Source organism: Pristiophorus japonicus, chromosome 31 (genome assembly GCF_044704955.1).
Source record: "Pristiophorus japonicus isolate sPriJap1 chromosome 31, sPriJap1.hap1, whole genome shotgun sequence".
Classification (NCBI taxonomy): Eukaryota; Metazoa; Chordata; class Chondrichthyes; family Pristiophoridae; genus Pristiophorus; species Pristiophorus japonicus.
The window spans coordinates 10,654,203-10,678,720 of NC_092007.1; the positions used below are offsets into that span (position 1 = coordinate 10,654,203).

Below are 24,518 nucleotides of genomic sequence, written 5' to 3' on the forward strand. Positions count from 1 at the left end.
CCTATTTTCTCTGTTTCTATGTCACTGACCTTTCATCAGAACTAGCGAAGAATCATCGACCTGAAATGTTAACTTTGTTTCTCCACAGATGCTGTCTGACTTGCTGAGATGTTCAGCATTTTCTGTTTTTATTATGTATGAAACACTAATTAGGCCACAGCTAGAGTACTGCGTGCAGTTCTGGTTGGCACATTGCAGGAAAGATGTGATTGCACTAGAGAGGGTACAGAGGAGGTTCATGAGGTTGTTGCCAGGACTGGAGAATTTTAGCTACGAGTAAAGATTGGATAGGCTAGGGTTGTTTTCTTTGGAGCAGAGGAGGCTGAGGGGAGATTTAATTGATGTGTATAAAATTATGAGGGGTCAGATAGAGTGGATAGGAAGGACCTATTTCCCTTAGCAGAGACGTCAGTAACCAGGAGGCATAGATTTAAAATAATTGTTAGAAGGAGAGCAGGGTAGTTGAGGAGAACCCTTTGCACCCAGAGAGTGGTGGGGGTTTGGAACTCACTGCTTGAAATGGTGGTAGAGGCAGACACCCTCAGCGCATTTAAAAAGCAGTTGGATATGCACCTGAAGTACCGTAACCTGCAGGGCGACAGACCAAGAGCTGGAAAGTGGGATTAGGCTGCATCGCTCATTCAGCCGGCACAGACAGAATGGGCTGAATGGCCTCCTTCTGTGCTGTAAATGTCTATGATTGTATTCTGTGATTCAATCTCTCTCAACCTCAATCCTCCTGTCTGTTCATGCCCCATCTCGCTATTTATTACATTTCCGAGACCCATGTATTCTGCAAACTTTGAAATGATGCCCCGTGTACCCAAGTCCAGGTCTGTAAGGCATCTTAATAAAACTTCACAGAGTTCGGAACTTGTGAGACAAACAACACAGACTAGTGGATGTTTTTCACTCACCCCTATCCAGGGGTTATCTTTACTTAGAATAATGAAGCGATATAAGCATCTCGATAGCATCAAATAAACAATCATTTCTAATTATTAGCCCACACCAAACTATCCCATTAAAGTACCTTTCAGGAGTTAAAATTGCCTATTCCTTAAGTGATTAATAGAAAGCAAGACACACACACACACACACACGAGTTAACTCCAGCCATGGTCAACGATCGGAAATTAATCCACTGATCCTCTTGGTAACTGACCAGGTCACTAATTACTTGACTGCAGTGTTGACCTCGCGTGTCACAACCATTTTATACTGTTTCTCTGGATGTCAAGATGTCTAGGTTTAAAACAAAGGGATAGTCTTTCACTATGAATAGGTCTTTCATTCTCTTCTCCTCACAGTTCTCAGACAATGCCTGTGAGAACTGTCTCTTTGTAGCTGTGAGATGTTAAAACACACGAGAAAGTATTTTGATTCAGAAAGCCTTTTGGATCACTAAAAATTGGGCAAACCGTGTTTTCAGCCATCTTGGAGCATTTTGCAAGCACAGTTATTAGCAGAAAATGAGACAAAAATGCTGTAGTCTTACAGAGGCTGCAGTTTAGCAGCACTAAACCTTTGCATTTAAAAAGTATTTAATGTATAAGCCAATGAGGGTTTCTGCATCTACCACCCTTTCAGGCAGTGAGTTCCAGATCCCTACCACCCTCTGGGTGAAGAAATGTCTCCTTAAATCTCTAAACCTTCTACAAATTACTTTGCATTGACTCCCCCTGGCTGTTGACCCGTTGAAACGACTGCTTGAGCAAGTCCCTGAAGTCCTGCCACATGAAGATGTAGAGGACGGGGTTGAGGATGCTGTTGATGTAGGCCAGTCCAATGCTGAGTGGGATGCCCACGTTGAGCGCCAGGGGCCACGGCTCGTCGTGCGGGTGGAGTAGCAGGAGGATAGAACAGATGTGGTAAGGTGCCCAGCACAGGAGGAAGGCCAGGATGATGGTTGCGATGACCTTGAAGGGCTTTCTGCCACTGGGTGCCAAGAGGCCCCACCTCAGCCGCAACACGATGATGGAGTAGCTGGCGGCGATGATCAGGAACGGGAGGAAGAACCCGAGGAGGAAGTGGGCGAGGGCCACCGCTCGGTACCGGGCATACACCAGGCCGTTCGCCCACTCTATCAGTGCTTGGTAATCCTCGTCTCTGCGATTCACTGCATCCAGAGCCGCTTGCTCGCCCTCCAGCAGGTAGTAGGTGGAGCACACCGTGTGGTTGCCCTGGGCTTTCGTCTCACAAAAGATGAAGATGGGCGCGCTCAAGATGGCGGCCGCCAGCCATATCCCCAGGCAGAACCAGGCGGCCAGCCGTGGGCCATGGTGGTTCCGGGACCAGATGGGCAGCACCACCGAGATGCAGCGGTCCACGCTGATGGCGGCCAGCGTGAAGATGCTGGCGTGCATGCAGAGCACCTCCACCCCGCTGTTCAGCTGGCAGAGCAGCCGGCCGAAGGGCCACTGGTCCAGGGCGAGTTCGGTGATGGAGAGGGGGAGCAGCAGAGAGAAGGTGAAGTCAGCCATGGCGAGGCTCAGCAAGCAGACGGTGTAGGCCGTTCTCTTCAGCTTGAAGCCGGCGGCCCAGATGACCAGCCCGTTGCCTGACATGCCCAGGACGCAGGTGACGACATAGGTCACCATGGTGAAGATGTACATCACTCGCCAAATGCTGGAGTAGTCTTCATTTGCCAGGATGTCGTGAGGAACCTCGCTGGAGTTGGTCTGCTGAAGATCCTCGGGCTCCATTTCAGATGTCCCACCTGAAGAGATGGAGAGCAAGAGAGAGGGAAGAGTCCATCAGTGTTGACCCCAGTACTGCAATCGCGGAGATTGCCACAATATTTCAACCTCCGTAACATTGCCCGTCTCCGCCCCTGCCTCAGCCCATCTATTGCTAAAACCCTCGTCTGTGCGTTTGCTACCTCCAGCCATGCCTATTCCAAAGCTCTCCCTGGTTGTCCTCCCTAATCGTGAGCTTTCCGAAACTCCTGTCTCCTAACTCATACCGAGCCCCCTTCACCCATCAGCCCCCCTGCCCCCCCCACCACCGCTGTGCTCGCTGACCTACATTGGCTCTCGGTCCGGCAATGCCTCGATTTAAAAATTCTCACCTTTGTTTTCAAATCACTCACTGGCCTCCTCAGTCGCCCCCTCCCCCCCCCCCCCCCACCGCCATCCTCATTATCTCTCTAGCTCTCTAGCTTCCTCTAGCCCCGACAACCCTACGAGATCTCTGCGCTCCTTCAATTCTGGCCTCTTGCGCATCCCCCTGTAATGTATGCACCTGTGAATATGCTCACAGGTTTGTAGAGCTGTTGCGAGAGGTGGGCACTGGAGAGACTGGAGTGCATCATCACCCCTGACAACAAAATTTTAATTTGATTTTATATGTTTTAAAGTTTTAATTGGTTTATTGTGCCAGGTTTTAGTGTCCCCCTCCCCTTTTAGCCAGGGGACACTTGTATAATTTGTGGTTTTAGTGCCCAAAAAAAGCCACAAAAAAAAAACGCAACCCCCCACCCCCCCAAAAAGTGCACTTGAAAACTGTTTGGAGGGGTCACTTGATTTAATGTTCATTTTTGTTTTCTACAAAAAGAGTTGTAGAGCTGTTGACATCCTATGCGGAGGGGAAAAGGCAGGTCGGAAAGCCTCTACATGGGGCTGCTCCTGGGCATGGCCAAGGTGGCCATCAGCCGGTCCAGGCAGCGGGCGGTCGAGGGGGTCGTTTAGCCCGACTGCCTGCCTCTCTTCTGCAGTTACATCTGAGCCAGGGTGTCCCTGGAGATGGAGCATGTGGTGTCCACCGGTACGCGCGCGGCCTTCCGCGAGAGGTAGGCGCCGGAGGAACTGGAGTGCATCATCACCCCCGGCAGCCAAACTTTAATTTGATTTTAATTTCTAAAGTTTAATTTGGTTAATTTGCCAGTTTTAATGCCCCCCCCACCCCTTTTAGCCAGGGAGCACTTGTATAATTTGTGTTTTTAGTGCCCCCAAAAAACCCAAAAAAAACAAAACAAACAAAAAAAAAAGCAAGGGGGCACTTGTTTGAAAGTGTTTGGAGTGTCCGCCCCCCCCTCCCCCCGTTTTTTTTTTTGTGGCTTTAATCAGGGGACACTTAATTTAATTGATTTATTGTTTTCTACAAAAATAGTTGCAGAGCTGTTGACATCCTGTGCAGAGGGGAACAGGCAGGTCGGAAGGCCTCTTCGTGGGGCTGCTCCTGGGCATGGCCAAGGTGGCCATTAACCGGTCCAGTAAGCGGGCAGTCGAGGGGGTCGTTCAGCCCGACTGCCTGCCTTTCTTCCACAGTTACATTTGAGCCAGGGTGCCCCGGAGATGGAGCATGCGGTGTCCACTGGTACACTCGCGGCCTTCCGCGAGAGGTGGGCACTGGAGGGACTGGAGTGCATTATCACCCCCGGCAACCAAATTTTAATTTGATCCATTAATGTAAAAAGTTAATTTGTTTAATTTGTCGCTTTTAGTGCCCCTCTATTAGGGGGACATTTGATTTATTGTTTTACAAAAATAGTTGTAGAGCTGTTGAGTTGGGAGTGGCTTAGTCAGTCACATGATGTTGACGACTCAATAAAACCCCAGCCAGTTGGGTTCAGGGGATGCACAATGAGGCAGGTGATTGTGAGCCTGGTGGATGAACTGGTAATATGTAGTGTGATTGTTAAACCTTTTGCTAATACGCCAACTAGTTCTTAATAGCAATGTGTTGCTATGAATTCTTAATAAAAGAACCCATGAAACAAATACATTACAAAATTGCGACAAAATGGGATATCTTAATGAAGACATTTTTGGTGGAATTCCCTTTGTGAGAAGACAAATGCAAGTGGAGCACAGCAAGGAGATATACCGGCAGCATGATTTCCGAATGAGATTCTGGTAGGACCATTTTTTGTGTGAGCACTGAACGGTGTTGAACTAACAAATAGAGTTTGTGGAAAGCCATTTAGAGTCATTGAAAAGCAATTTGAGATTATTGAGAGTGATTAACGGCTATTAAGCTAAGAAGGTAATATGGATGTGATAACGAGTTACATCAGTAATTTGGGATCCTTTGACAGGAATAAGGAATCATTTAGATCCTGCCTTGCATTACTTGCCCTTCACTGCATATACACCAAAACCTACACTGTTCTGATCGGTTTCCACCCAGTGAAGTCTTTGATTATCCTTGGATTTACATGCGGCTGCAATGTGTCCCCTTACAAATGTTTTGTTAGAACAATGACATCAGTGAAGTCTCAGCAGGTGTGACTGAATCGCAATTAAGCAATCAAGCAGTACACGGGAAGATGAAAGCTATTCTGCCAGTCATGATTGGTGCAGAGAATTATGGTATCTTAGTGAATTTGTTATCCCCAAGAAAGGTTAAGGATGCTTCATTCTCAGACATACTACAGATATTGGAGAATCGTTTTGATCCACACATTTTAGAAATAGCGGAGAGCTATACGTTTGCAATGAGAAGCCAAACACTTGATAAAACTATCTGTGAATACATTGTTGCCATAAGAAAATTATCTCTACACTGCAATTTTGGAGGATTCCTGAATAGGGCCCTTTGAGATAAATTTGTATGTGGACTAACGGATGAACGCATCCAATCAAAATTGCGAATGCTTGCAAGATAGCCACCTCCATGGCAAAGAAAAATATTAAGCAATTTCATCCATTACCGGCAGTAGTAGCAGTTCACAGCCACCGAGGTGTTGAAACACAGGAGAGGGTGAGTCCTAGTCTGAGGGAGAGTTCTGAATCCAAGGCGACTAGATGTCATAGGTGTAATGGCAACCATACCGCACAACAGTGTGGGTTCAAATGGGCAAGGTGCTAGTGGTGCCAAGTAAGAGGACACATTGCATCCGCGTGTAAATCCAACGATATTCAAAGACTTCACTGGGTGGAAACCGATCAGAACAGTTTAGGTTTTGGTGTATATGCAGTGAAGGGCAAGGCAGTACATTCCTTATGTCAGGATTTCAGAATGTTAGCACTATTTAATAATCGATGGATTAATATGACAATAGATACAGCAGCTGATTACTCAATAATGAGTCAGGATGTGTATTATAAGAATTTCAGGGGCATACCACTAAATGTGAGCTCAGCAAAGCTGAATACATATTCAGGGGAAAAACTGCAGATACTTGGACAAATGGAGAATATAGTACAATACCAGGGACAACAAGCAAGATTACCTATTGTTATAGTAAAATATGTCAATCGACCGACACTTACGGGCAAAGATGGGCTAAGAGTGCATTGTTTGGATTGGTACAGTGTCTGCAGTGCAGAAATGGTTAAGTCTCGGTTAGATACTCTGCTGGAGAAATATGCTAACATACGAGGGAATCAAGGAATACAATGCACATATTTGGATTAGGTCGGTTTGTAGACCAAGGCTGGTACCATATGCATTAAAATCGCAGGTTGAGCGAGAACTTGATAAGTTGAAGAAAAACAGGCTTTTAGTGAAGACTGATAGTGACTGGGCCACCCGGTTAGTTATAGTTTTGAAGGCAGACAAAATGGTACTACTCTGTGGCGATTATAAAATTACCATGAATCGAGCAGGTGATAATGAATAGTACCCTTTACTGACTCCACAGAACCAGTATGCAGAACAGATTGGAGCCAAGGTCTTCACAAAACTGGATCACTCCCACGCCGATGCTCAATTCAATGTTGACAAGGATAGTCAGCAGTATCTGACAGTCAACACACACAAAGGTTTATATTCATACACGAAGTTGCCCCATGGTATGACGTCCTCACCAAAGATATTTCAGGCTAGCATGGATCAGATCTTACAGGGAATGAATCACTGTTTGTGCAATCAAGATGATGTGTTGATAGCCAGCAGCACAGAGAGGGAAAACCTGTAAATCTTAGACGTATTCAGATGGTTCAATGACCATAATCTGAAGCAGAAAAGGAGTAAATGTGCATGCATACACTGTGAGGTGGTTTATCTAGGATTGTGGGTTGATGAAAATGGTCTCCAACCAGTCAAGGCGAAAGTGCAAGCCATCATTATGGCTCTGGAACCAAAAACGTTTCTGAATTACGATCCTTTTTAAGCATGGTCCAATATTATGCTCGTTTTCTTCCTGGACTAGCAACGGTGCTCGCACCACTCCATTAATTATTTAAGAAAGGGGTGCGTTGGATATGGGACAAAGATGTAACAGATTACAAATGACACATGCAAGCGACGCTTGAGCAGCAGTGCTCTTCTCGTCCATTATATTCTGACTCATGGACTAAGACTAGCATGTGATGCTTCTGAGCATGGTGTAGGAGCAGTGATCAGCTCTGAGTATGGTGTGGGAGCAGTGATCAATCTCTGGGCATGGTGTGGGAGCAGTGATCAGTCTCTGGGTATGGTGTGGGAGCAGTGATCAGTCTCTGGGTATGGTGTGGGAGCAGTGATCAGTCTCTGGGTATGGTGTGGGAGCAGTGATCAGTCTCTGGGTATAGTGTGGGAGCAGTGATCTGTCTCTGGGTATGGTGTGGGAGCAGTGATCAGTCTCTGGGTATGGTGTGGGAGCAGTGATCAGTCTCTGGGTATAGTGTGGGAGCAGTGATCTGTCTCTGGGTATGGTGTGGGAGCAGTGATCAGTCTCTGGGTATAGTGTGGGAGCAGTGATCTGTCTCTGGGTATGGTGTGGGAGCAGTGATCTGTCTCTGGGTATGGTGTGGGAGCAGTGATCAGTCTCTGGGTATGGTGTGGGAGCAGTGATCAGTCTCTGGGTATGGTGTGGGAGCAGTGATCAGTCTCTGGGTATGGTGTGGGAGCAGTGATCAGCCTCTGGGTATGGTGTGGGAGCAGTGATCTGCCATGTTATGAATGATGGGCAGGAAGCACCGGTTGCCTTTGCATCGTATACGCTCAACAAATGTGAACAAAATTATAGCCAGATTGAGAAAGAGGCTTGGCAATTATATTTGGTATTCGAAAGATTCACTGGTTTGTGTTGGGACCCCAATTCACTCAAGTAACCGAACACAAACCGTTATTAGATATCCTAGGCCCAAAGGCAGCAATTCCATCTATGGCAGCTTCCAGAATACAAAGATGGTCTATTTTATTGTCTCAGTGCGATTACAGAATCGAGTATTGTACGTCGAAGCAGAATACTGTGGCGGCTGCCCTTTCAAGGTTGCCTCATGACAATTCTGAAATTGGTCATGAACAGTCAGTCTTCCCTCTAGATGTCGTTGATGAGGACTTTCCGGTCACTGCCTCTGTTATTGCAGAGCACACACAGAAAGATGCCACATTACAGCGAGCCGATGAGCATACCCTGCGAGGGTGGTCTAATGATCAAATACATTTAGATGTTTGGATAAAACCCTTTTATCATCATCGGCATGAATTATCATGTCAGCAGGGATGTCTAAAATGGGGCCTGAGAGTTGTCATTCCCAGTGCACTACTGGCCAACGTTTTGACAGAACTTCACGGTGAGCATACTGGCATCGTAGACATGAAAGCACTGGCCTGGAGTTTTATGGAAACAAGTTTTGTTTATTGGCCTGGGTTGGAGAAAGACTTAGAAGTATTAGTAAGTGCACTATCTGTCAAGACTGCAAGACCATGCCAGCTAAAACACCGCAGCAAACATGGACTTGACCAACGAGACCGTTCCAAAGAATACATATTGATTTTTGCGAGAGGGGCAGTGATCATTTGCTGGTTCTAATCGATAGCCATTTGAAATGGCTGGAGGTACTGCAAATGGGGTTATCTACGACTATATTGGATGAATTACGGGATATTTCTGCATCCCATGGCCTGCCCGAAGAAATGGTGTCAGATAATGGCCCGCAATTTTGGGCCATGCAATTTGCCAATTTTGCCAGACACAACGCTATCAAACACACGTTGGTAGCACCATATCCTCCCACTTCGAATGGTGCAGCTGAAAGATCGGTCAGGATTGTCAAGGAGGCTTTGCGGAAACAAGTTCTACAGACTGGATCATCGGTGAGCATCAAGCACAGGTGAACAAATTTTCTTTTCAATTACAGGACTAGGCTTCATTCTACAACGGGGTATACACACCTGCTGAATTATTGATGAAGCGCAGGTTGAGGACACATCTCAGTTTATTACAACCGAACTTGTCTGATGAGGTAGAGAAGGCACAATCGCTGCAGAAACATCATTATCAATCCGGCACTAAAGAGCGGTGCTTTCAGGAGGGTGATCAGGTCAGAGTTCTCAGTCCGTCAAAGGGTAAGTCCACCCAAATGAGACATTGAAAGAATTATTCAGCTATGTGGCACCAATCAGCACTTGGTCAAATTTGGTGAATATATCAGGAAGGTTCATGAGGATCAAATGTTGCTAGCAAGTGATGCACCTTCGGTACCACGAGTAGATAATTATGAGCCTGACTTGGACGATGATCAGAGTGAGTTGGCAGGTCCAAGTACTTCAACGGACACAATGGTTACAACGTCCATATCCCCACCATCTCAGATGCAGCCGACTGAAGGTGGTTCTGCGGGTATGGGTCAATCTCGCAGAGACTCGGTATTTTCCGGGGTGGGGGGGGGGGGGTGGCGGAGTTGGGGTTCAGTTGAGAAGATCAATGAGGAAACGCAAACCAACTAGACAGGATATTGATAGCTGGGACTATCAAGTTCTTAGGAAGAAATCTAACACGAGGACAAATTCCAAGGAAACACAAGAGGACACAGGAAGATAGAGGTCAGGAATCACAGGTTACATGCCCTGAAATAAAGGAGACTATGAAGGCATGAGGGCAGAGTTGGCTGAAGTGGACTGGGAAAATAGATTGAAGTGTAGGACGGTTGATGAACAGTGGCGTTTATTTGAGGATATATTCCACAACTCTAAAGAAAAGTATATTCCAGTGACGAGGAAAGGGCATAAGAGAAAAGATAGCCATCCATGGCTAACTAAGGAAATAAAGGACGGTATCTGTTAAGTATGGAAGAACTCAACAAGACTGAGTACTGTGAGCTAAAACTGATGTGAACTTAGTCTCTTTAATACAGCTCCAGAGTGCCTAAGCAGCATGGCAGACAACCTTTTATACTTCTTTGCACGAGGTGTACAGGTGACATAAGAGCATAAGAATTAGGAACAGGAGTAGGCCATCTAGCCCCTTCTCAACTCGGTTTTAAATTGGCTCCCCCGTATTTTGAGACTGTGCCCCCTAGTTCTAGTCTCCCTGACCAGTGGAAACAACCTCTCTGCCTCTATCTTGTCTATCCCTTTCATTATTTTAAATGTTTCTATAAGATCACCCCTCATCCTTGTGAACTCCAACGAGTAAAGACCCAGTCTACTCAATCTATCATCATAAGGTAACCCCCTCATCTCCGGAATCAGCCGAGTGAATCGTCTCTGTACCCCCTCCAAAGCCAGTATATCCTTCCTTAAGTAAGGTGACCAAAACTGCACGCAGTACTCCAGGTGCGGCCTCACCAATACCCTGTACAGTTGCAGCAGGACCTCCCTGCTTTTGTACTCCATCCCTCTCGCAATGAAGGCCAACATTCCATTCGCCTTCCTGATTTCCTGCTGCACCTGCAAACTAACTTTTTGGGATTCATGCACAAGGACTCCCAGGTCCCTCTGCACCTCAGCATGTTGTAATTTCTCCCCATTCAAATAATATTCCCTTTTACTGTTTTTTTTCCCCAAGACCCTTGGGCCTTCTAAAGTTGCGCCCTCTGGTGGCAAGTCTTGCAAAGTTACAATGTTTACATATATAACATCACTCCCCCCCCCCCGACCCCCAAAGTCTTTGATACAAATTATTTACAAGTTGAGACGATCCGGGGCCCTACGCTCCCTGGTTGATCGCCTGAGTTCAAACTCTGGCATGGGTGAGTTGGTCGTACCATTGCTGCACTGCGGCGCGGCTGGTCTGACAGAACTGTTGGGAATGGTGGGTTCATCTTCTTGATTGACAGCGAGGTCGATTGCTGGTTGGGTCTGTGTTGGTGGATCGATGATGATGTCCTCTTCAGGTTGTTCCTCGTTGTCGGTGAACCGCAGTTTGATCCAAATGCTTTCTGCACGTTTGTCCATTTATTAGTTTGACTATAAACACTCTATTCCCTTCCTTGGCCAAGACAGTGCCAGCAACCCATTTAGGACCATGACCGTAATTCAGGACAAACACAGGGTCGTTAACATCAATGTCACATGATAAGCCGCGCGATCGTGGTACATGTTTTGCCGGTGACGTCGAGTTTCTACATGATCATTTAGATCCGGGTGGACGAGGGAGAGTCTGATTTTGAGTGCTCTCATCATTAACAATACTGCAGGGGGATTCCCAGTGACCGAGTGGGGTCGCGTCTGGTAACTGAGCAGAACCCGAGATAAGCGGGTCTGCAAGGAGCCTTCCGTCACGCGCTTCAAGCTCTGCTTGATAATTTGGACAGTCCGTTCCGCTTGACCATTGGATGCGGGCTGAAACGGGGTAGACCTGACATGCTTGATGCCATTGTGGGTCATAAATTCATTGAATTCCGAGCTGGTGAAACATGGCCCATTGTCACTGACAATGACGTCGGGCAAGCCATGGGTGGCGAACATAGCCCGGAGACTTTCAATGGTGGCAGTGGATGTGCTGGATGACATGATTTCGCATTCAATCCATTCAGAGTAAGCATCCACGACAACTAAAAACATCTTTGTATGAACATAAGAACATAAGAATTAGTATCAGGAGTAGGCCATCTAGCCCCTCGAGCCTACTGTGCCATTCAACAAGATCATGGCTGATCTGATCGTGGACTCAGCTCCACTTACACGCCCGCTCCCCGTAACCCTTAATTCCCTTATTGGTTAAAAATCTATCTATCTGTGACTTGAATACATTCAATGAGCTAGCCTCAACTGCTTCCTTGGGCAGAGAATTCCACAGATTCACAACCCTCTGGGAGAAGAAATTCCTTCTCAACTCGGTTTTAAATTGGCTCCCCCGTATTTTGAGACTGTGCCCCCTAGTTCTAGTCTCCCCGACCAGTGGAAACAACCTCTCTACCTCTATCTTGTCTATCCCTTTCATTATTTTAAATGTTTCTATAAGATCACCCCTCATCCTTCTGAACTCCAACGAGTAAAGACCCAGTCTACTCAATCTATCATCATAAGGTAACCCCTTCTTCTCCGGAATCAGCCTCGTGAATCGTCTCTGTACCCCCTCCAAAGCTGGTATATCCTTCCTTAAGTAAGGTGACCAAAACTGCACGCAGTACTACAGGTGCGGCCTCACCAATACCCTGTACAGTTGCAGCAGCACCTCCCTGCTTTTGTACTCCATCCCTCTCGCAATGAAGGCCAACATTCCATTCGCCTTCCTGATTACCTGCTGCACCTGCAAACTAACTTTTTGGGATTCATGCACAAGGACCCCCAGGTCCCTCTGCATCGCAGCATGTTGTAATTTCTCCCCATTCAAATAATATTCCCTTTTACTGTTTTTTTTTCCCAAGGTGGATGACCTCACACTTTCCAACATTGTATTCCATCTGCCAAACCTTAGCCCATTCGCTTAACCTATCCAAATCTCTTTGCAGCCTTTCTGTGTCCTCTACACAACCCGCTTTCCCACTAATCTTTGTGTCATCTGCAAATTTTGTTACACTACACACTGTCCCCTCTTCCAGGTCATCTATGTATATTGTAAACAGTTGTGGTCCCAGCACCGATCCCTGTGGCACACCACTAACCACCGATTTCCAACCCGAAAAGGACCCATTTATCCCGACTCTCTGCTTTCTGTTCGCCAGCCAATTCTCTATCCATGCTAATACATTTCCTCTAACTCCGCGTACCCTTATCTTGTGCAGTAACCTTTTGTGTGGCACCTTATCGAATGCCTTTTGAAAATCTAAATACACCATATCCATCGGTACACCTCTATCCACCATGCTCACTATATCCTCAAAGAATTCCAGTATATTAGTTAAACATGATTTCCCCTTCATGAATCCATGCTGCGTCTGCTTGATTGCACTATTCCTGTCTAGATGTCCTGCTATTTCTTCCTTAATGGTAGTTTCAAGCATTTTCCCCACTACAGATGTTAAACTAACCGGCCAGTTACCTGCCTTTTGTCTGCCCCCTTTTTTAAACAGAGGCATTACATTAGCTGTTTTCCAATCCGCTGGTACCTCCCCAGAGTCCAGAGACTTTTGGTAGATTATAACGAATGCATCTGCTATAACTTCTGCCATCTCTTTTAATACCCTGGGATGCATTTCATCAGGACCAGGGGACTTGTCTACCTTGAGTCCCATTAGCCTGTCCAGCACTACCCCACTAGTGATAGTGATTGTCTCAAGGTCCTCCCTTCCCACATTCCTGTGACCAGCAATTTTTGGCATGGTTTTTGTGTCTTCCACTGTGAAGACCGAAGCAAAATAATTGTTTAAGGTCTCAGCCATTTTCACATTTTCCATTATTAAATCCCCCTTCTCATCTTCTAAGGGACCAACATTTACTTTCGTCACTCTTTTCCGTTGAAAGGGGCCATCAAAATCTACATGGATCCTGGACCACGGTTTGGAGTGCTATGACCACAGACTCAATAGAACCTCCCTTGGTGCATTTTCTTAACCCCATATACACATGCTAGCGCCTCTTTCTCGACCACACTATAGGCTCTCTCAGCCTTAGACAGATTTCTAAACGCGTATGCAACCGGTTGGAAGTTGCCCGATACATTGGCTTGCTGTAACAACAGCCAACCCCATATGATGAGGCATCACAAGCTCGCATTAAACGTTTGCATTGGTCATAGTGTACAAGTAACTTATTTGAACAAAGCAGGTTCCTGGCCTTCTCAAAGGCTGTGTCTCGAGATTTGCCCCAAACTCAGTCGTCACCCTTATATAGCAACATGTGCAAAGGCCCTAACAACATGCTCAACCCAGGTAGAAAGTTCCGAAATAGTTGAGTCCCAGGAACGAATGCAGCTCCGTCGCGTTCTGTGGTCTGGTTGCATTCTTGATGGCCTCTGTCTTTGAGTCCGTGGGCCTGATGCCGTCCGCCGCAATCTTTCTCCCCAAAAATTCGACCTCTGGCGCCAGGAAAACACACTTGGAGCGTTTCAGCCTGAGTCCCACTTGTCTAGTCAACTTAGAACCTCTTCCAGGTTGTGCAGGTGTTCGGTGGTGTCACGACCGGTGATCAGGATGTCGTCTTGAAACACAAGGGTGCGCGGAACCGATTTCAGCAGATTCTCCATGTTCCTCTGGAAGATGGCAGCAGCCGAGCGAATCCCAAAAGGGCACCTGTGGTATATAAACAGTCCTTTGCGTGTGTTGATGCACATCAATCTTTTCGAAGATTCAGCCAACTCCTGTGTCATGTAGGCGGAGGTTAGGTCCAACTTGGTGAACGACTACCCCCTGATAATGTTGTGAACAGGTCATCCGCCTTGGGTAGCGGGTACTGGTCCTGTAACGAGACTCTGTTGATTGTTATCTTGTAGTCTCCACAGATTCTGACCGTGCCATCGCTTTTCAACACCTGAACAATTGGACTGATCCACTCGTTGAATTCGATTGGTGATATGATTCCCCCTCATTGAACTCTGTGTCTAATTCGATCTCGACTTTCTCCCTCATATTATATGGAACCACTCGAGCCTTGTGATGAACGGACATTGCATCGGAAACCTTGCATCTGCACCTTGGCGTCTGTGCAGCTGCCAATGCCTGGTTCAAATAGTGATGGAAACTTGCTCAGCACTTGGGCGCATGAGGCATCATCCTCTGAAGATAGTGCTTTGATGTCGTCCCAATTCCATTGAATCTTTCCCAGCCAGCTTCTGTCAAATAGCGTTGGGCCATCGCCTGGTACAATCCACAGTGATAAATCATGCACAGCTCCATCGTATGATACCTTAATTGCCGCACTGCCAATGACTGGTATGAGCTCTTTGGTGGAGGTGCGCAGCTTTGTCTGAATTGGGCTCAGTTTGGGCCTTTATGCCTTGTTGCCCCACAGTTTCTCAAAAGCCTTCTGGCTCATAATTGACTGACTCGCCCCCGTTTCCAACTTCATTGATAACGGAACACCGTTCAATTTGACTTTCAGCATAATAGGAGGGCTCTTGGTGGTGAAGGTATGCACCCCATAGACCTCTTCCTCGGCTTGAGTTGCCTCTCTTGTTTGTTTTGCGTGATCCGCTCCGGATCGATCATCCTCTGCCAACTCTGCCATGTGATGAGTCACAGCATTCTTGCACATTCGCTGGAGGTGCCCCATTGTTTTGCAGCCTTTGCACACATAGTGCTTGAATGGACATCGATGGGCTCGATGATTACCCCCACCACGCCAACATGGTGCTAATGGATTTACATTCACGTCCAATGACGGATTCTGAGTCATGCTAGGTCTTGCAGCTGCAGACGGGTAGGCCCTGCCATATAGAAACATAGAAAATCGGTGCAGGAGTAGGCCATTCTGCCCTTCGAGCCTGCACCACCATTCAATAAGATCATGGCTGATCATTCCCTCAGTACCCCTTTCCTGCTTTCTCTCCACAGCTGTAAGGGCCATATCTAACTCCCTCTTGAATATATCAAATAAACTGGCATCAACAACTCCCTGCGGCAGGGAATTCCACAGATTAACAACTCTGAGTGAAGAAGTTTCTTCTCATCGCAGTCCTAAATGGCCTACCCCTTATCCTAAGACTGTGCTCCTGGTTCTGGACTTCCCCGACATCTTACCCGCATCTAACCTATCCCGTCCTGTCACAATCTTATATGTTTCTATGAGATCCCCTCTCATCCTTTTAAACTCCAATGTATAAAGGCCCAGTTGATCCAGTCTCTCCTCATATGTCAGTCCAGCCACCCCGGGAATCAGTCTGGTAAACCTTTGCTGCACTCCTTCAATAGCAAGAACGTCCTTCCTCAGATTAGGAAACCAAAACTGAACACGATATTCCAGGTGAGGCCTCACCAAGGCCCTGTACAACTGCAGTAAGACCTCCCTGCTCCTATGCTCAAATCCCCTAGATATGAAGGCCAACATACCATTTGTCTTCTTCACCGCCTGCTGTACCTGTATGCCAACTTTCAATGACTGATGAACCATGACACCAGGGTCTTGTTGCACCTCCCCGTTTTCTAATCTGCCGCCATTCAGATAATATTCTGCCTTCGTGTTTTTGCCCCCAAAGTGGATAACCTCAAATTTATCCACATTATACTGCATCTGCTATGCATTTTTCCACTTGCCTAACGCGTCCAAGTCACCCTGCAGCCTCTTAGCGTCCCCCTCACAGCTCACACCGCCATCCAGTTTAGTGTCATCTGCAAACTTGGAGATATTACACTCAATTCCTTCATCTAAATCATTGATGTATTTTGTAAAGAGCTGGGGTCCCAGCACTGAGCCCTGCGGCACTCCACTAGTCACTGCCTGCCATTCTGAAAAGAACCCGTTTATCCCGACTCTCTGCTTCCTGTCTGCCAACCAGTTCTCTATCCACATCAGTACATTACTCCCAATACCATGTGCTTTGATTTTGCACACCAATCTCTTGTTTGGAACCTTGTAAAAAAGCCTTTTGAAAGTCCAAATACACCACATCCACTGGTTCTCCCTTGTCCACTCGACTAGTTACATCCTCAATAAATTCCAGAAGATTTGTCAAGCATGATTTCCCTTTCATAAATCCATGCTCACTTGGACCGATCCTGTCACTGCTTTCCAAAGGCGCTGCTAGCGACGTTATTTTATGCACAGTACTTGCCGGTGAGCTTTGATGCTGGGAAGATATCTGTCTGGTATTATCGCTCGTGGATATGAATGCCTGGGCTATCGTGATGGCCTTGCTCAGGTGTAGGGATTCGGCGGACAGCAGCTTGCGAAGAATGACCTCGTGGCCGATGCCAAGCACAAAAAAGTCCCACAGCATTTCCCCCAAAAATACAGCAAATTCGCAAGTTCCCACAAGGCGTCTAAGGTCGGTGACATAACTCGCCACATCCTGGCCCTCGAAGCGGTGGTGTGTGTAGAAGCGATACCTGGCCATTAAGACGCTCTCCTTTGGCTTGCGGTGTACACAACTCTGTATATGTCTTCTCCGCTGGTTTCTCCGGTGCTAACAGATTCTTGATGAGGCCGTATATTGTGGACCCATACACGGTGAGGAGAATCGCCTTGCGCTTGATCGCTGTATCGTCCCCATCCAGCTTGTTGGCCACGAAGTACTGGTCGAGACGCTCAATGAAGGCTTCCCAATCATCACCCTCTACAAATCTCTCTAAAATACTAACGGCAACCACGACAGTGTGAAAGTTCGTAATCTGTTACTCATCGCCAATTGTTAAGTATGGAAGAACTCCACAAGACTGAGTACTATGAGCTAAAACTGATGTGACCTTAGTCGCTTTAATACAACTCCAGAGTGCCTAAGCAGCATGGCAGACAACCTTTTATACTCCCTTGCATGAGGTGTGCAGGTGACCCTGCACCGCTATTCAACAAGATCATGGCTGATCATTCAACCTCAGTACCCCTTTCCTGCTTTCTCTCCATACCCCTTGATCCCTTTGGCGTAAGGGCCATATCTAACTCCCTGTTCAATATATATAACGAACTAGCCTCAACAACTTTCTGCGATAGAGAATTCCACAGGTTAACCACTCTCTGAGTGAAGAAGTTTCTCATCATCTCGGTCCTAAATGGCTTGCCCCTTATTCTTAGACCCGGACCCCTGGTTCTGGAACTCCCCAGCAATGGGAACATTCTTCATGCCTCTAACCTGTCTAATCCAGTCAGAATCTTATATGTTTCTATGAGATCCCCTCTCATTCTTCTAAACTCCAGTGGATACAAGCCCAGTTGATCCAGTCTGTCCTCATATGTCAGTCCTGCCATCCCTGGCGTCAGTCCGGTGAACCTTCACTGTACTCCCTCAATAGCAAGAACATCCTTCCTCAGATTAGGAGACCAAAACTGAAAATAATATTCTAGGTGTGGCCTCAGCAAGGCTCTGTACAACTGCAGTAAGACCTCCCTGCTCCTATACTCAAATCCTCTAGCTATGAAGGCCAACATACCATTTGCCATCTTCACCGCCTGTACCTGCATACCAACTTTCAACGACTGATGTACCATGACACCCAGGTCTCGTTGCATCTCCCCGTTTCCTAATCTGCCGCCATTCAGATAATATTCTGCCTTCGCGTTTTTGCCCCCAAAGTGGATGACCTCACATTTATCCACATTATACTGCATCTGCCATGCCTTTGCCCATTCGCCTAACCTGTCCAAGTCACCCTGCAGCCTCTTAGCATCCTCCTCACAGCTCACACCGCCACTCAGCTTAGTGTCATCTGCAAACTTGGAGATATTACATTCAATTCCTTCATCTAAATCATTGATTAAATAGCTGGGGTCTCAGCACTGAATCTTGCGGCATCCCACTGGCCACTGCCCGCCATTCTGAAAAGGACCCGTTTATTCCGATTCTCTGCTTCTTGTCTGCCAACCAGTTTTCTATCCACGTCAATACATTACCCTCAATACCACGTGCTTTAATTTTGCACACTAATCTCTTGTGTGGGACCTTATCAAAAGTCTTTTGAAATTCCAAATACACCACATACACTGGTTCTCCCTTGTCCACTCTACTAGTTACATCCTCAAAAAATTCTAGAAGATTTGTCAAGCATGATTTCTCTTTCATAAATTCATGCTGACTTGGACTGATCCTGTCACTGCTTTCCAAATGCGCTGCTATTTCATCTTTAATAATTGATTCCAACATTTTCCCCACCACCGATGTCAGGCTAACCGGTCTATAATTCCCTGTTTTCTCTCTCCCTCCTTTTTAAAAAAGTGGTTACACTAACTACCCTCAAGTCCATAGGAACTAATCCAGAATCAGTAGAATGTTGGAAAATGATGACCAATGCATCCACTATTTCTAGGGCCACATCCTTAAGTACTCTGGGATGCAGCCTACCAGGCCCTAGGGATTTATCAGCCTTCAATCCCATCAATTTCCCTAATGCAATTTCCTGACTAATAAGGATTTCCTTCAGTTCCTCCTTTTCGCGAGACCCTCGAACCCGTAGTATTTCCCGAAGGCTATTTGTTTCTTCCTTCGTGAAGACAGATCCAATGTATTTGTTCAATTGGTTTGCCATTTCTTTGTTCCCCATTATAAATGCACCCGATACTAACTGTAAGGGACCTACATTTGTCTTCACTAATCTGTTTCTTTTCAGTATCTGTGGAAGCTTTTGCAGTCAGTTTTTATGTTCCTGCAAGCTTACTCTCATATTCTATTTTCCCCCTCCTAATTAAACCTTTTGTCCTCCTCCTGCTGAATTCTAAATTTCTCCCAGTCCTCAGGTTTGCTGCTTTTTCTGGCCAATTTATATGCCTCTTCCTTGGATTTAACACTATCCCTAATTTCCCTCCTTAGCCAAGGTTGAGCAACCTTCCCCGTTTTATTTTTACTCCAGTCAGGGATGTACAATTGTTGAAATTCATCCATGTGATCTATAAATGTCTGCCATTGCCTATCCACTGTCAACCCTTTCAGTAACATTTGCTTAGGTCCCAGCAAAATGGAAAACTGCAAATGTAATGCCCCTATTTAAAAAAGGAGGCAGACAAAAAGCAGGAAACTATAGACCAGTTAGCCTAACATCTGTGGTTGGGAAGATGTTGGAGTCCATTATTAAAGAAGCAGTAGCAGGACATTTGGAAAAGCAAAATTCGGTCAGGCAGAGTCAGCATGGATTTATGAAGGGGAAGTCATGTTTGAAAAATTTGCTGGAATTCTTTGAGGATATAACGGATAGGATGGATAAAGGGGAACCAGTGAATGTGGTATATTTGGACTTCCAGAAGGTATTTGACAAGGTGCCACATAAAAGGTTACTGCACAAGATAACATTTCACGGGGTTGGGGGTAATATATTAGCATGGATAGAGGATTGGCTAACTAACAGAAAACAGAGAGTAGGAATAAATGGTTCATTCTCGGTTGGCAATCAGTAACTAGTGGGGTGCCGCGGGGATCAGTGCTGGGACCCCAACTATTTACAAACTATATTAACGACTTGGAGGAAGGGACCGAGTGTAACGTAGCCAAGTTTTCTGACAATACAAAAATGGGAGAAAAAGCAATGTGTGAGGAGGACACAAAAACTCTGCAAAAGGACATAGACAGGCTAAGTGAGTGGGCAAAAATTTGGCAGATGGAGTATAATGTTGGAAAGTGTGAGGTCATGCACTTTGACAGAAAAATAAAAGAGCAAGTTATTATTTAAATGGAGAAAATGGTGACATGATAGGTCCAAGTCAGCATGGATTTGTGAAAGGGAAATCATGCTTGACAAATCTTCTGGAATTTTTTGAGGATGTTTCCAGTAAAGTGGACAAAGGAGAACCAGTTGATGTGGTATATTTGGACTTTCAGAAGGCTTTCGACAAGGTCCCACACAAGAGATTAATGTGCAAAGTTAAAGCACATGGGATTGGGGGTAGTGTGCTGACGTGGATTGAGAACTGGTTGTCAGACAGGAAGCAAAGAGTAGGAGTAAATGGGTACTTTTCAGAATGGCAGGCAGTGACTAGTGGGGTGCCGCAAGGTTCTGTGCTGGGGCCCCAGCTGTTTACATTGTACATTAATGATTTAGACGAGGGGATTAAATGCAGTATCTCCAAATTTGCGGATGACACTAAGTTGGGTGGCAGTGTGAGCTGCGAGGAGGATGCTATTAGGCTGCAGAGTGACTTGGATAGGTTAGGTGAGTGGGCAAATGCATGGCAGATGAAGTATAATGTGGATAAATGTGAGGTTATCCACTTTGGTGGTAAAAACAGAGAGACAGACTATTATCTGAATGGTGACAGATTAGGAAAAGGGAAGGTGCAACGAGACCTGGGTGTCATGGTACATCAGTCATTGAAGGTTAGCATGCAGGTACAGCAGGCGGTTAAGAAAGCAAATGGTATGTTGGCCTTCATAGCGAGGGGATTTGAATACAGGGGCAGGGAGGTGTTGCTACAGTTGTACAGGGCCTTGGTGAGGCCACACCTGGAGTGTTGTGTACAGTTTTGGTCTCCTAACTTGAGGAAGGACATTCTTGCTATTGAGGGAGTGCAGCGAAGATTCACCAGACTGATTCCCGGGATGGCGGGACTGACCTATCAAGAAAGACTGGATCAACTGGGCTTGTATTCACTGGAGTTCAGAAGAATGAGAGGGGACCTCATAGAAACGTTTAAAATTCTGACGGGTTTAGACAGGTTAGATGCAGGAAGAATGTTCCCAATGTTGGGGAAGTCCAGAACCAGGGGTCACAGTCTGAGGATAAGGGGTAAGCCATTTAGGACCGAGATGAGGAGAAACTTCTTTACCCAGAGAGTGGTGAACCTGTGGAATTCTCTACCACAGAAAGTAGTTGAGGCCAATTCACTAAATATATTCAAAAGGGAGTTAGATGAAGTCCTTACTACTCGGGGGATCAAGGGTTATGGCGAGAAAGCAGGAAGGGGGTACTGAAGTTTCATGTTCAGCCATGAACTCATTGAATGGCGGTGCAGGCTAGAAGGGCTGAATGGTCTGCTCCTGCACCTATTTTCTTTGTTTCTATGTTTCTAAACTGCAAGGTGCTGCAGTACAGCGGGATCTGGGGGTACTTGTGCATGAAACACAAAAGGTTAGTATGCAGGTACAGCAAGTGATCAGGAAGGCCAAAGGAATCTTGGCCATTATTGCAAAGAGGATGGAGTATAAAAACAGGGAAGTCTTGCTACAGTTATACAGGGTATTGGTGAGGCCACACCTGGAGTACTGCGTGCAGTTTTGGTTTCCATATTTACAAAAGAATATACTTGCTTTGAGGGCAGTTCAGAGAAGGTTCACAAGGTTGATTCCGGAGATGAGGGGGTTGACATATGAGGAAAGGTTGAGTAGGTTGGGCCTCTACTCATTGGAATTCAGAAGAATGAGAGGTGATCTTATCGAAACGTATAAGATTATGAAGGCGCTTGATGGGGTGAATGTAGAGAGGATGTTTCCACTGATGGGGGAGAGTAGAACTAGGGGGCATGATCTTAGAATAAGGGGCCGCCCATTTAAAACTGAGATGAGGAGAAATTTCTTCTCTCAGAGGTTTGTAAATCTGTGGAATTTGCTGCCTCAGAGAGCTGTGGAAGCCGGGACATAGAATAAGTTTAAGACAGAAATAGAAAGTTTCTTAAACGAAAAAGGGATAAGGGCTATGGGGAGCGGGCGGGGAAGTGGGGCTGAGTCCATGATCGGATCAGCCATGATCGTATTAAATGGCGGAGCAGGCTCGAGGGGCCTTATGGCCGACTCCTGCTCCTATTTCTTATGTTTTAAAACAGAAATTCCCCAAGACAGTTTCCGGAATCAAACAAGAATATAGAAAATAGCACAGCCAGCCAACTGCAAAGAAATAGAGGTCGGAGCAGGAGGAAGCTAAAACTTACAACAACATACTACGGCTTAGCTGTCGAATTTGTAAAATTGTAATCATGGTCAGTAAATTTTTGAAATATTGTGTAAATATCTTGCTTCTAAAAAAGGGGAAGCAGTGAGTATGCAACTGTGAGTATGCTCACAGGTTTGTAGGGCTGTTGAATTGGGAGTGGCTTAGCCAGTCACGTGATGTTCACAAGACTCAATAAAACTCCAGTTAGTTGGGTTCTGGGATCCACAATGGTGGTTGTGAGCCTGGTAATGTGTAGTGTGTTTGTTAAGCCTTTGCTAATAAACCGACTAGTTCTTCATAGAAATGTGTTGCTATGATTTCTGAAGCAAAGAACCCATGAAGCAAACACATTACACCCCCGATGTCCATTGTTCCACCAATGGCGACAGTGCCCCAAGCTCTGAAATTCCCTCCCAAAATCTCTCCACCATTCGTTCCTTCTTTAAGATGCTCCTTAAAACCTAGCTCCTTACATGCCCTAATACCTTCTTCTGTGGCTCGGGGTCATATTTTGTCTGATAACGCTCCCTTGAAGCTCCTTGGGATGTTTCACTACATTAAAGGTGCTATATAAATGCAGGTTGTTGATATTAAGATGCATTAAAGAAGCTGTAACTGTTCTATCACCCGCAAGTGGTGTTCCCGTGTACCGCGCGGGCCATGTGACAACCTCCACCCACCAATGGGGAGTGCAGCACTCCCTCAGTACTGCCCCTCCAACAGTGCAGCGCTCCCTCAGTACTGCCCCTCCATCAGTGCGGCGCTCCCTCAGTACCGCCCCTCCGACAGTGCAGCTCTCCCTCAGTACCGCCCCTCCGACAGTGCAGCTCTACCTCAGTACTGCCCCTCCAACAGTGCAGCGCTCCCTCAGTACTGCCCCTCCGACAGTGCAGCTCTACCTCAGTACTGCCCCTCCAACAGTGCAGCGCTCCCTCAGTACTGCCCCTCCGACAGTGCAGCACTCCCTCAGTACGGCCCCTCCAACAGTGCGGCGCTCCCCCAGTACTGCCCTTCCATCATTGCGGCGCTTCCTTCGTTCTGCCCCTCCGACAATGCAGCACTCCCTCTCCGACAGTGCAGCACTACCTCAGTACTGACCCTCTAACATTGCAGCACTCCCTCAGTATTACTCCTCCGACAGTGCTGGGCTCCCTCAGTACTGCCCCTCCAACAGTGCGACACTCCATCAGTACTGCCCCTCCGACTGTGCGGCACTCCCTCAGTATCTGATACATCTGGCATGATGTCAATTATCCCACACTGATGCCCTTAAATTCCAACAATCTACTGATCTCCGCCTTGAATATACTCAGCGATTCAGCAGCCACAGCCCTCTGGGGCAGAGAATCCCAAAGATTCTATGAGTGAAGAAAATTCTCCTTATCTCAGTCCTAATTGGCCAACCCCTTACCCTGAGACTGTGACCCCTAGATATAGACACTCCAACCAGGAGTAAACAGCCTCTCAATATCTACCCTGTCAATTTCCCTCAGAATCTTACATATTTCAATGAGATCACCTCTCATTCATCTAAACTCTCTAGAGTATAGATTCATTGTCATCAATCTCTGCTCATCGGACAACCCTCTCATCCCAGGAATCAACCTGGTACTCTATCGAACCCCATGGCAATCCTTAAAGTAGATGGTGATCTGTAGAATTACCTGTGTCTGCTGGGCTCCTGGTGGAAGTACAAGACAAAGAGTAGCCGAGAGAGTCTGCTTGTCTGACCTGCTGGTTCGAAATCGGAGATTTCTGCCTTCAGATATTTCCTTCCCTCCTGTATTGACCAAACCATTTCCTGTCTCTGACGGCAACCCATGACATGATTGGGGAGGGGATGGTGTCAGATCCTGTCTCGTCACCGTTCAAACAGCAACAGGGCAGATATTTGTCAATCGGATTGGAGGCTGCAGTTTAGCAGCACTGAATCTTTATCTGATACAACTGGTGTGATGTCAACTATCCTCCAATCCCACACTGACTCCATCCTTCATAGAATCGTAGAATCATAGAAATTTGTTGCACAGAGGGAGGCCATTC

The 24,518-nt window shown here is 46.4% G+C and overlaps 1 protein-coding gene across 1 annotated transcript; it reads right to left on the minus strand.

The window, feature by feature from the left end:
* Positions 1–945: 945 nt before the first annotated feature.
* LOC139240441 (chemerin-like receptor 1) lies at positions 946–24,242 on the minus strand. Its single transcript, XM_070868967.1, has 2 exons — positions 24,140–24,242; positions 946–2,719 (listed from the first exon to the last, which is right to left on the minus strand). The coding sequence occupies exon 2, from the start codon at positions 2,703–2,705 to the stop codon at positions 1,656–1,658; it is 1,050 nt and encodes a 349-aa protein (XP_070725068.1). The 5' UTR covers positions 2,706–2,719; positions 24,140–24,242; the 3' UTR covers positions 946–1,655.
* Positions 24,243–24,518: the final 276 nt, after the last annotated feature.

What these genes read in the sequence shown, in the direction of transcription:
- LOC139240441 (XM_070868967.1), bottom strand. Translation starts at nt 2,705, where the DNA reads ATGGAGCCCGAGGATCTTCAGCAGACCAACTCCAGCGAGGTTCCTCAC.